The following is a 12,077-nucleotide window of genomic DNA, read 5'->3' on the forward strand; positions in this document are numbered from 1 at the left end:
AAAAAAAAAAAAAGAAGAGTGAACACATAACCTACAGAATGTGAGATATTTTGCAAATTATAGATCTGAAAAAGGATTAATATCCAGAATATATAAAGAACTTTTACAACAACAAAAAAATTCAACTTCAAAGCAGGCAAAGGACATGAACACACATTTCTCCAAAGAAGATACATAGATAGCCAAGAAGCCCATGGAAGGGGTTTCTTGGCCATCTGTGTATGACCAAGTCGCTAGTCACCATGAAAATGCCAATCTAAACCACAATGAGATAGCTTCTCATGCCGATTAGGAAGGCTATCATCAGAACAAAACAAACCACAAAAGATGACAAGTCTTGGTGAGAGTGGAGAATGTGGAGCCCTTGTGCATTGCCGGTGGGAATGTAAAATGGTACCATGGTGGGGGATAGTTTGGCACATGCACAAAAAGAATTGAAAGCAGAGACTCACACAGATACTTGTGTTCATAATATGTTAATTACAATGACCAGAAGGTGGAAACATTCTGGATAAACAATGTGGTAATATACATACAATAGGCTGTTCAGCTATAAAAAGGAATGAAGGTCTAACACACGGGCTGCAGAGATGAACCTTGTAGAGTTTGCTAAGCTAAATAAGCCAGACACCAAGTGACAAATAGTGTCTGATCCCACTTACATGAGAGGCCAAGGAGAGGCAAATTCACAGACAGAGAGTAGGAAGGGGGTTGCTCTGGGACAGAGAGGAGAGGAATGGGGAGTTAGTGTTCAATGGAGACAGAGTTCCAGTTTGGGGCAAAAACGTTCTGGAGATGGATAAGTAGGGACTGTTGCACGACATAGTGTTTTTAACACCACTGAATTGCCATTTACTTTATTTTTTATTTATTTATTTATTTTTTAAATTTTTTTTCAAAGAGAGAGAAAGAGATCACAAGTAGGCAGAGAGAGAGAGGGGGAAGCAGGCTCCCCGCTGAGCAGAGAGCCCGATGCGGGGCTCGATCCCAGGACCCTGAGATCATGACCGGAGTCGAAGGCAGAGACTTAACCCACTGAGGTCATTTACTTTTAAAAAAAAAAAGATTTTATTTATTTATTTGACAGACAGAGATCACAAATAGGCAGAGAGGCAGGCAGAGAGAGAAGGAAGCAGGCACCCTGCTGAGCAGAGAGCCCAATGCGGGGCTCGATCCCAGGACCCTGAGATCATGACCTGAACTGAAGGCAGAGGCTTTAACCCACTGAGCCACCCAGGGGCCCCCTAAATTTTATGTCTTAATTGTATTTGAATCGAAATTGAAATTGAATTCAATTTCAAATGAAAACCAAACCAAACTGAGAAAAGAGGGAATGGCAGGTGTAAAGTTTTTCCGGCGAGATAAAACACAACACCAGGCAAAGTGGGTGCAAGGCAAGATTTATTTAAAACACTCTCCAGCGAAGTTTCAGGGCTAGGAGAAGGGGAGCCAGGACAGTTGCGCCGGGAGGAGGTGGGCACCCTCGGGCGAGGTTCCCCGACTCTGTAAAGCAGAGTGGCGGAAGTCGCGCCCAAGGCAGGGAGAAGGGGGCTTTTAAGGGGCCTCGAGGGGAGTTCGGGGTCTTTTGGCAAGTTTCCTTTATTTGGATATTTCCACGGGAGCCCGGGCGGGAGGGTTTTCAGATTCCTGCTTGGGTCTTTGTTCTCCTGTCCGAGCTCAGGCTTTGTGGCGGGGACTTTGGCCATCTTAAGTAGCCCTTTCTTTCTGCCAGCCCAACAGCGGGAAGAGGGATTGGAGACAGCCAGCGGTGAAGTCACTTTCAATGAGATTTCCTACGAAATCTCCCTGCTTGAGCAGAGAGCCTCATGCAGGGCTTGATCCCAGGACCCTAAGATCATGACCTGAGCTGAAGGCAGAGGCTTTAACCCACTGAGCCACCCAGGGGCCCCTAAATTTTATGTCAGTAGGTGGCAGAGAAGATGGGGACAAAAGGGGCAGTGAACTATATCAGTGGGGAGACTGAAGGTAAAAGGAAGACCTGAGCTGGGGTCTGGTGCACACTCAACGTCTCACTTGAGCAAGGCGTGCCGACATCTCACTCTCGTCTCGCAGAGGTCAGGACTTACGTCCAGGGGCAGAGCGCCAGGTAAGGTGGCTATCAGATGTGGTCGGAGGGGCCCGTAGAAGTTCTTTTCTCAAAGTTCCTTACATTTCAAATCATGAAGAAAAGACAATACACCTCAAAAAGAAAATTGGGCAAAGTGCATGAGTTGATCATTCACAGAAGAGGAAGCTTGAACAGCTGAACACTAAAAAAAAAAAAAAAAAAAAAAAAAAAAAGATTTATTTTTAGAGAGCGACAGCATGCAGAGAGGGGAGGGACAGAGAGAGTCTTAAGCAGCCTCTGCGTTGGGCCTGGAGCCGGATGCGGGGCTTGACCTCTCCTTCCTGAGATCAGGACCTGAGTGAAAACGGGAAATCAGGTACTTAACTGCCTGGGTCACCCAAGCTTCTGGGGAAACTGAGAACAGGTAATAAACATTTGAAAAGCTTCAATCTCACTAGAGATAGGGAAATGCAAATTAAGACCACAGCGAGGAGAGAAGACACAGACAGGCCTTACAGAGGCTGAAAATCCTTGCAAACATCTCTTGGATAATGAACTTGTTTCCAGGGTGCCTGGGAGGCTCAGTGGGTTAAGTAAGCCTCTGCCTTTGGCCCAGGTCATAATCTCAGGGTCCTGGGATTGAGACCCGGGTGGGGCTCTCTGTTCACCGGGGAGCCTGCTTCCTCCTCTCTCTCTGCCTGCCTCTCTGCTTACTTGTGATCTCTCTGTCAAATAAATAAATAAGATCTTAAAAACTTTAAAAAAATAAAATAAAATAAGATCTTTAAAAACAAAGCAAAACAAAACACTTGACTCCAGCAGATGTCCCACCAGTGCTGGGGTGCTGGTGGCAGCGGGTTGGTGCTGCTGGGCTCACCCAGGTAACATCACCACCTGCCTGCGGTGCCTCCGTGTGGTCACGCTGCCTACACTGTGGTCCCATGAGCCGCCCTGCATTTATTCTCGAAACGCCTCCAGGACATCAGGACATTTCAGGGACCCAGGCAATCGTGGGAGGTGTGGTTAAAGGGTCATAAAAGGGAGATCGTGCCTTTCGCCACGCTGAGACCACCTGTTGGCTTTTAGAGAGAAGTAAGCCTGGTTCGCTACCTCATGCCGCTGTCCACGATAAATTCCAGAAAGGCCAAAGATGAAACTGTAAAGCAGAGAAGAAAACGAAGGCAGTGTGAAGAACCATCTTGGAGGGAAGATGTTTCCCAGGAAACTGGAAACCTAGAAACAAAGGGGAAGATAGAGAAACCAATTGCAGAAAAGTTAAAAAAATGTGTAGCAGAACTCGGAGCGGGGAGGTAATGAATAAACAGAAGCTACTCTGAAGCCTAAAAAGAGCTCCTATGGGGCGCCTGGGTGGCTCAATTGGTTAAGCCATTGCCTTCGGCTCAGGTCACGATTCTGGAGTCCTGAGATGGAGTCCCGCATCCGGCTCCCAGCTCCATGGGGCGTCTGCTTCTCCCTCCAACCTTCTCCCCTCTCATGCTCTCCCTCACTGCCTATCAAAGAAATTTAAAAAAAGAAAAAAAAAAAAAAGGCGCTCCTGTGGGTCCAAAGAAAATGACCCACATCCCAGACGGTGAGTGGGCAGTATTCTGTAGCCGAGAGTGGTCAGTGGTAAGATACTCAGTCTTACTTGTAATAGGGGTTGTCATGAAATAACATCAAAACAGTAACGAGAGAGCCTCCCCCCGCATCAGATTGGCTGAGATGAACAGTTTTTTTTTAAATTTTATTTTTTAAGATTTTATTTATATATTTGACAGAGAGAGATCACAAGTAGGCAGAGAGGCAGGCAGAGAGAGAGAGGAGGAAGCAGGCTCCCTCCCGAGGACCCTGAGATCATGACCCAAGCCAAAGGCAGCGGCTTAACCCACTGAGACACCCAGGCACCCCGAGATGAACAGTTTAATAGGAGCAGAGTTTGGTTGGTTGGCTGGCTGGCTGGTTGGTTTTGAAAGGCATCTTCCCTTCTTTCTATGGGAAACCATAGAAACAAAACAGATCTATACAAGAGGATACATTTTGCCCCTGCCTGGGAGAGAACTCATTTCGCTCCTTCTAGGAGGGAGGCATAGGGTCTCCTGCAATGTGCAGGTGGAGATTACAGTTGGAAGCATCGCCCTTCCCTGTGGCCACGATGAAGCAAGCACCTGCTGTGTGCCGTGCCGGGGGCCACCTGCTCAGTCCAGAGACCCAGGACATCACTGTTCCTGACTTCAGGGGCTGTACGGTGTCCCCGGTTACAGTGCATTCCGCCCGTAAATATTTACTGAGCACCTACTATGTAACCTTGTATCACTCACTCGGCAAACACCTGCTGTCTGTCTACTGCATCCTGGGAACCCCCCGGGTTCTGGGGACACGTCCCAGCTTTCCTCCACTTGCCTGTTCTAACAGAGGGAGTGGGACCCGCAAGCCAACAAGAGTACAAGACAATTTCAGAAAAGGACTCATGCGCTGAAGCGACCAAAGCCCGAGGGTCCCCAGGTGGGACCGAATCAGGTGGGGCTGAATCAGCCAGGGCGGGGAAGGCTTCTCTGGAGCCACTCCCCTGCCCCGCCCCAGCCCAGGCAGACCTGAGAGCAGGGGTCCTGGCAGGGAACGCAGCGAGTGCAAAGGCCCCCAGGGAGGGGACGCCAGCCACCCAATGGTGTCCTCTGAGGACCAGAGACCTGGTCTTTGCTGGGAGGTCGGGGGAGGGTGGGCAGGCTGGAGATGCCCACGGAGGGCCCTAGGCGGGCAATAGGAAGGGGGTGGATCTGATTCTAGGAGCAACAGGGAGTCCCCGGAGGTCATGATAGAGCCGAATGAATTTTTTTTTTTTTTAAGATTTTAAGTGATCTCCATACCCAAAGTGGGCTTGAACTCACAACCCCGAGATCAAGTCTCATGCTCTACCAACTGAGCTGGTCAGGCACCCCGAACCAATGGTTTTAAAAAGGGCCTCCAAGGGGCACCTGGGTGGCTCAGTCGGTTAAAGGGTCTGCCTTTGGCTCAGGTAATGATCCCCAGGTCCTGGGAGCAAGCCCCGTGTCGGGTTTCCCACTCTGCAGGGAGTCTGCTTCTCCCTCTCCCTCTGACGCCCCAACCATACTCTCTCTTTCAAATAAATAAAACCTTAAAAATTAAAAAATAATTAAAAAGGGGCTCTGAGAGCTGGCAGGGTTAGCCGAGGCGTCACTCAGGGCGGAGGTCACAGGCGCCTTGTAACCTAATCTCAGAAGTGACATCGCAGCACTTTTCCTGCTTTCTTTTCTGGAAATGAGTCACCAGGCACAGCCCACACTCTAGGAGAGGGGGTTCCGCAAGGCAGGAGGCGGCCATCCCAGAAGCCCAAGTGAGAGGCTGCCCAGCACACCTGAAGAGGGATTTGCTTTGTTCCCTAGGACCTAGAATTGCCCATTAGGATTTTTGCAGGTTTCCTTGGGGCTCAGCGTCTGTCCGCCTTCCCTCCCCCCAATTGCTCTCAAGTCAGCATGGGTCCCGAAGGCACAAGCATGAACGGTGCCACGAGGCGGGACAGGAGGACACCTACAGCCTGGGGTGTGGGGGGCGAGGTTATGATGGTGTCAGCCAGACCTTCCTTCTGGCCACTCCAGGCTGTGGGGATGGACTTTCCTCCTTTCTTTCTTTCTTTCTTTCTTTTCTTTTTTTAAGATTTTAGTTATTATTATTCTTGAGATGGGCACAGAGAGCACGAGCAAGCGGGAGGAGCAGAGGGAGAGGGAGAAGCAGACTCCACGCTGAGCCAGGAGCCCGATGTGGGACTCGATCCCAGCACCCTGGGATCATGCCCCGAGCGGAAGGCAGACGGCTAACCAACTGAGCCGCCCAGGTGCACCAGCCTTTGCTCTTTCTGGTTGGAGGGGTGCAAAGCGCCGTCCAGCCACGCCACCTGAGAGGTCGCTAGAGGCCCAGGCTGCACTCTCTTTTGAGGCTCCTTTGTAAATTCAACCCCAGCAACTGGGGCACCTGGGAGGCTCAGTGGGTTAAAGCCTCTGCCTTCGCCTCAGGGTCCTGGGAGCGCATCGGGCTCTCTGCTCAGCAGGGAGCCTGGGATCACGCCTGCTTCCCCCTCTCACTCTCTGCCTGCCTCTCTGCCTACTTGTGATCCCTGTCAGATAAAAAATAAATAAATAAATAAATAAATAAATAAATAAATAATCTTTAAAACCCAGCAACCTCTAGAACAGGCTTCGGAAGTTGTGGCCTATTGCAAAACCCCAATTTAACAAACCAAGAGCTTTGATATTCGGGAAGCAGGAGGGAGTGTGACTGGGCTTTTCACCAGGCCTGATGAAGTTTGCAAAGAACATTTGTGCGCGGGCCAGCAGAGGAGGCATGTGGTTCCAAGATTGCTTACTTATTTTCTCATGACTTACCTAGCCCTTACTATGTGTCAAGCACTGTCATAAATGCTTTAAAAGAGGAACTTAATGGCTTTGCCCTTTCTCTGGCTTTGGTAAAGTGGAAGGACTGTCCAGCTGGGGCTTGTTGGAGGGTGAGAGAGAGGGAGGTCACTTCCAGCTAATTTCAAAACAGAAGATGCCCCAACAGGCATCAACACGTCATCTGTGAAACAAGCCCAGAGGGAGGGAGGTGTTTTAAAGATTACTGGTTCACAGAGGTGGAAACTGAGGCACAGACAGGTGGGCATCCGTCCCAGGTCACACGGTGGGTACGTGCACTGGCTTCTGGGAGCCCATCCAGACAGGCCGTGGACCCCGTGTGTTCTGCAATGCTCTGGGGGTGGGGTGGGGTCCTGGGGGGGTGGCCAGGCTGGGCTGTGCCACCAACATTCTGTTCCCCTGTGGGTGGACACGGTCGCCACCCCCCGATGTCTGTCAGATGAACGCGCAGGACAAGTACGGTGACTCCCCCGGAATTGGGTCTGGGGCCTCCCAGAAGGGCATGGCCAGCACCTGTGGATGGGGAGACCCCGGTTGCTGCTCACCTTGCCTGGCATCGTTTCTGTGCCAATAGCGCGGGGCACCACACACGCAGTGAGACCCTCTGCGATTCAGAATGTGACATAGGAAGAACCTCGCAGTGGACATCCAGCTGCAAGAGATGGCAGAGACCCTATATGGTACGGCCCTCGCCGCCTGCCTCCCTTGCCCAGGAATTTTCTAGCACAAGCCCAGTCTCCAGACCCCCCCACCCCAGCCCCAAGGTTCCACTCTGGGGACTCCCCAGCCTTTCAGGGTCGGGGAGCTGCAGGCAGGCAGGTGTCCCCTGCTCCTGAAATTCAGTATTTGTCAAAACGTGGCCCCGTGGCCCTCTGCTCCTGTATCAGCTGCGGGCGCGTGTGAATGCAGAGTCCTGGGCTGGCGCCCTCACCCTGAGGAGCATGAGCACTCAGGTTAGAGTCACTGCCTCCCTTTGCAGGAAGGGCTCACCTGGGAGCCGCCGGGGACGGGGCCCTCGGCCTGTTTTATGAATTTGCTGGATCTGCTGCTTCTGTCCCGTCTCCTCCGCTGCAGCCCTCTCAGGGCCAAGCGAGTACCATGCACCCCAGCACCCCTCTGTCCTCCCCATGCACTGCTCCCCAGGCATGAAGCTGCTTTTGAGACCCTGAAGCCTCCGCACCAGGGCACAGACAGATCAGGTCAGCCAAGGGGATTTTGACATGGACCAGCCCAGGAGGAGGAGTACTTTATTTTATTTTATTTTTATTTCTTATAAATATTTTATTTATTGGGGCACCTGGGTGGCTTAGTGGGTTAAGCCTCTGCCTTTGGCTCAGGTCATGATCTCAGGGTCCTGGGATCAAGTCCCGCATTGGGCTCTCTGTTTGGTGGGGAGCCTGCTTCCTCCTCTCTCTCTCTCTCTCTGCCTGCCTCTCTGCCTACTTGTGATCTCTGTCTGTCAAATAAATAAATAAAATATTTTAAAAGATTTTATTTATTTATTTTTTTGACAGAGAGATCACAAGTAGGTCTGATCCCAGGACCCTGAGATCATGACCTGAGCCAAAGGCAGAGGCTTAACCCACTGAACCACCCAGGCGCCCCAGGAGCATTTCAAATAAGGGTGCCCTTTCCTGAGCTTTGGAGCAATGACGACACCCCCCAGGGCCCCACTTGAAGCCTCCCACCTTGCCCACCACCTCATGTCACCAGCGCTGGTGACCCCTATGGGCACAGGACCCGGAGGCAGCATAGGAAATCCCCACCCCCACCCCAAGAGGTGTCCCCTGGCCTGGAGACACTCTGGCAGGGACGCAGGCTGCCCCAGGGTAAAGGCCGGCCCAGCCCGGGAGGGTCAGCTTCCCATGCGCGGCAGTCCTGGGCAGGCGCAGGGGAGGGAGACCCCAAGCCTGCAGCTCCCCACTCCCTTGAGCAGGGGTCTGTTGCCTTCCGGGGGGAGGTTCCTCCTCACATCCACTGAAAGCCCTGCTTTGTGAACTGAAGCTGCTCCTTCTTGCTCTGCCCTCCAGAGGCTTGCTCCAGTGATCGATATGCTTTTAATTAAACTCCCGACTGCTTCAAAAGGACTGCCTGGTCCCCTGGGTCATTGCTTTTTCTTTCTGCAAACAAGCTTCTTCTGGTATTGTGCTGGGGAACACGTGGGCCCTGGGGGAGCCATCAGCCCTCTGAACTTCCCAGGTCAAGGGCCTCTCTTGACAGGTGGGCCTTCTTCCTTGGGCCCTACTCAGGATGCCGAGGGTGGGGGTTGGGGGTTGGGGGATGGGCTCTTCTCAAAGGCAATAACCCCAGCCAGACCCACCCTGGCAGAGGCCTGGGTTGAAGGGGAGTTATTCGGTGTGTAACGTGCATGACATTTGGGGGCGATGGCCTGTTTTCTAAAGTCAAAACCCCTCAATGCCTGACCCTCTTGCTCCCAGTGCCCAGCGCCCTGGCATACAGTAGGTGTTCAATAAATGTTCATTGCCTGAAAGGTGAGTTTTCCTTCTGCTAGAAATCACCCCCTGGAGGGATAACCCAAAGAAGTTGGGTGAGTAACTCTCCATCCACAGCTCCTCCCTGTGTGGGATCACTTGTCTCCGGTGCGGGGATTGGAGGAGAGAGACTTTCTCAGAGGTCCCCTTGAGGTGACTAAGAGGAAGGGCTCCGCCGCCCAAGGGTCCAGCTGGGTATCTCCTGCTGAAGACAGGAGACTCCAGCCACTGAGGTCAAGCAAAAAGCTTTTTATTCAGAGCATAAGGTGGGGGTTTGTGCCCAGTCTCCCCCGCTGTGGCCCTCGTCGTTTTGACAACAGCTGCGATCCTGTCAGTTCGAAGCAAGCACAGTGTTAGGCTGTTGGCAGCTGCCGCGCCTGGAGGGAAGGCCACTGTGTCAGTGGTGACGGGAGGACAGTGAGGACAGGAAGCTCGGGGTTGGGTGGGTCACAGCTCCCACGTGGCCCCGTCTGGGCCCCCCGAACCAGGACTCCTGCCGCCGAGCTCCAGCTCGAGATGAGCTCTGTGGGCAGGGGGCCCGTCTGACCATGGGTGACAGGCCTCCCATAGCCACCAGGCACTCAGAGCTGGTTCCGGGGCCGCTGGAATCTCAGCAGCCCTCTGACCACCGGCCTTAAGTCAGTGGAGACCGACGCTGCCCCCGGTGACCAGGGGACCCCCTTCCCTTATTGTAATGGCCACCTCCTTGAGGGCTCCCGGGGTAGCATTGCCTTTCTCCACGGGGTACAGTCTTTGGTATCCAGTCGGCTGTCTGCCCCCCACCCCTCAACCCCAGGCTGCTTTCCAGGTTAGGACAACAAAGGACAGGCCTCTGTGATGGGACAACGGCTCTCCCAGAGTGGCTAGTGGGCCTGGCCTTCCCAGATGGCAAGGGCATGGCCTTTGGAGCTGACCAGGTCTCTCGGCATCGACATAAGTAAATAAAGCTGATGCGGACCAGGAAGACAGGCCCGCGGCCTGGGGGCTCTGGAGGTCTGCCATCACCCCTTATGGGATGTCTTCCGAGGGCCCTGCGCCGGGATCAGGACAGGTGACTCTGGGAACACCAGCCCCTCTGAGTAGGTAACCCTGGGCTTCAATCAGGCTCATCCTGACAAAGTGGGGTGTGTGTGTGTGTCCGTCTGTCTGTCTTCCTGGTTCATCGGTCTGTAGTCTGTGGTCACCACCCATCCCCCTCAGAGAGATGAAATGGACCCTATCTTGTGAGCAGTGGGCTTAAAACCCAGGCCCGAGAGATTTCTGGTCAGTTCTGCCCGTGTGGGTTGTGAGACTCTGTCCAGGCGGAGGTCTGTCCCCCTCTCCACAGGGCCTCTCCCCAACCCTGACCGCTGGGTGGCTCCCCGCTGTCCGCCTCCGTGCCGAGTCTAATGTCTGTGGAACGGCATGGGGGCTGAGTGTGGCACTGCTGTCAGGACACAGTTACTGTCCTCGCCCACTTGGGTGCGGCCTGCGTGTGTGTGTGTGTGTGTGTGTGTGTGACTAGCCCGGTGCGGGGTCCTCCTCAGACTGAGCCGGACCCGCGCAGCCGCACCCGTCTCCTGGTTTTCACAGGCTCGGGGGAGCCTCTCCAGGGAGCAGCTGGGACGCGGCACCCTTTCCAGGCTGGTCTGCTCGGATGTGGGTGTCCTGCCCCGGGTCCCCAAGGCCAGCCCTGCTCTGTCCTTCCATCCTAACATCGTTCGGGCTCCGTCCACCCCCCAAAGAAGACAGACATCCCGAGAAAAGCCAAAGGCAAGTTCTTTTCCGCCCCTGCGCTGCTCCGCGCAGAGCTTTCATTGCTGGTGGGGCCGTGGCAGGTGCGGGGGGGCGCCCCGTCTCGGAAGGACACCCAGTCCCGCGCCGGGCAGACTCTTCTTGGACGGCCTCCGGGACTCTCTCCTCCTCCTGCTGCCCCCGTCCGCCCTTCACCAAGACCTGGCCCAACTTGGGGAGAGGAGGAGGGTGTACAGGGGATGGCCGTGGCCGCAAGCAGCCTGCGGGGATGGGTGGGGGGCTGGGGTGCAGGGCGGCACGTCCCAGCCACGCCGGGGCCACGACGCCCACGTCCAGGTTGCCAGCGGCTTTCCAGTTTCTGGCCCCCCCCGCCACGGCAGCTTCACTCATCTGTCACCTCCACGGAGTCCTCGTCCTTCCTCTCCTCTGACTGCTCCTCTGTGGTCTCCGTGTTGTCTGTTTCGGACAGCGAGGCCGCCTGCCGCACCCAGTCCCTGTCACTGAGAGGCTCTGGGTCGCAGGGTCCGGAGAAGGGGTTGAACCAGTTCAGGGAGAAGTCCCCACCAAAGGTCTCTTTCACTGACTTCCAGCTGCCCCTGCGCTCCCTGGGCTGGTGCTTTCGCTTGAGGCGCTCGATGCCCTGGGGGGACAACGGGATACAGAAAGTCAGCAGGGGTGATGGGGGGCGCGGTAGGGGACACAGCCGGACTGGGCCAGGTCAGGGCTGCGAAGCCCTGAGGGCCGGTGGGGCACGGGCAGGGTTGGAGGGAGCGGTGGGGAGCGGCACAGCAAGCGGGGGCCGGGGTCTGCCCAGCCTTGCCAGCCAGGCTGCTGCGGGGCCCAGGGCCGAGGACTAACCGCCCCTGAGAACACTAAGAAGATGAGCCCTCCCTGGGCATTTCTGGGCCACGCCCCCCAGCAGGTGCAGCAGACTCGGCATGAAGAAGGGGTGCAGGCAGTCAGGGGAGAGCGCAGGGTACAAACACGGGGGCCGCGGAAGCAGACTGTGTGCCCAGCATGCGGCGGGCAGCTGAGGGGGGTGCAGGGTCGCTGTGGGGGGGGCCCTGCTCCGGCGGCAGATGCGCCCCTGCTCCCAAGCTGCCCACTCACCTGTCTCTGGGCGTCTCAGCTGCCAGGCCACAGAAAGAGGGTGAGGGGAAAGGGGAGAAGCCCGCAGGAGTGAAAGGCATAGTCAGGTCAGCTCTCCAGACCACAGCCCCCTCCACAAAGGCTTCCAGCCCCACCCGGGCCCCTGCCTTCCTCCGCCTCTGCTGGAAGCCAGACGCCAGAAGCCAAGGGTTTGCGAGGCACGGCCACTGCTCATGCACACGACCCATTCCACCTCAGAACGACCTCTGA

The 12,077-nt window shown here is 54.8% G+C and overlaps 1 protein-coding gene across 2 annotated transcripts in view; it reads right to left on the reverse strand.

The window, feature by feature from the left end:
- Positions 1–9,218: 9,218 nt before the first annotated feature.
- Positions 9,219–12,077, reverse strand: part of ZDHHC3 (zinc finger DHHC-type palmitoyltransferase 3) — a 54,546-nt gene continuing 51,687 nt past the window's right edge. For both annotated transcript variants that reach the window (XM_059160667.1, XM_059160669.1), the window contains one exon: positions 9,219–11,358. In XM_059160667.1, the coding sequence (XP_059016650.1) occupies positions 11,101–11,358 (258 nt within the window). In that variant the 3' untranslated portion in view covers positions 9,219–11,100. The remainder of the gene's footprint in view (positions 11,359–12,077) is intronic.

Source organism: Mustela lutreola, chromosome 2, assembly GCF_030435805.1.
Source record: "Mustela lutreola isolate mMusLut2 chromosome 2, mMusLut2.pri, whole genome shotgun sequence".
In the NCBI taxonomy this organism is placed as follows: Eukaryota; Metazoa; Chordata; class Mammalia; order Carnivora; family Mustelidae; genus Mustela; species Mustela lutreola.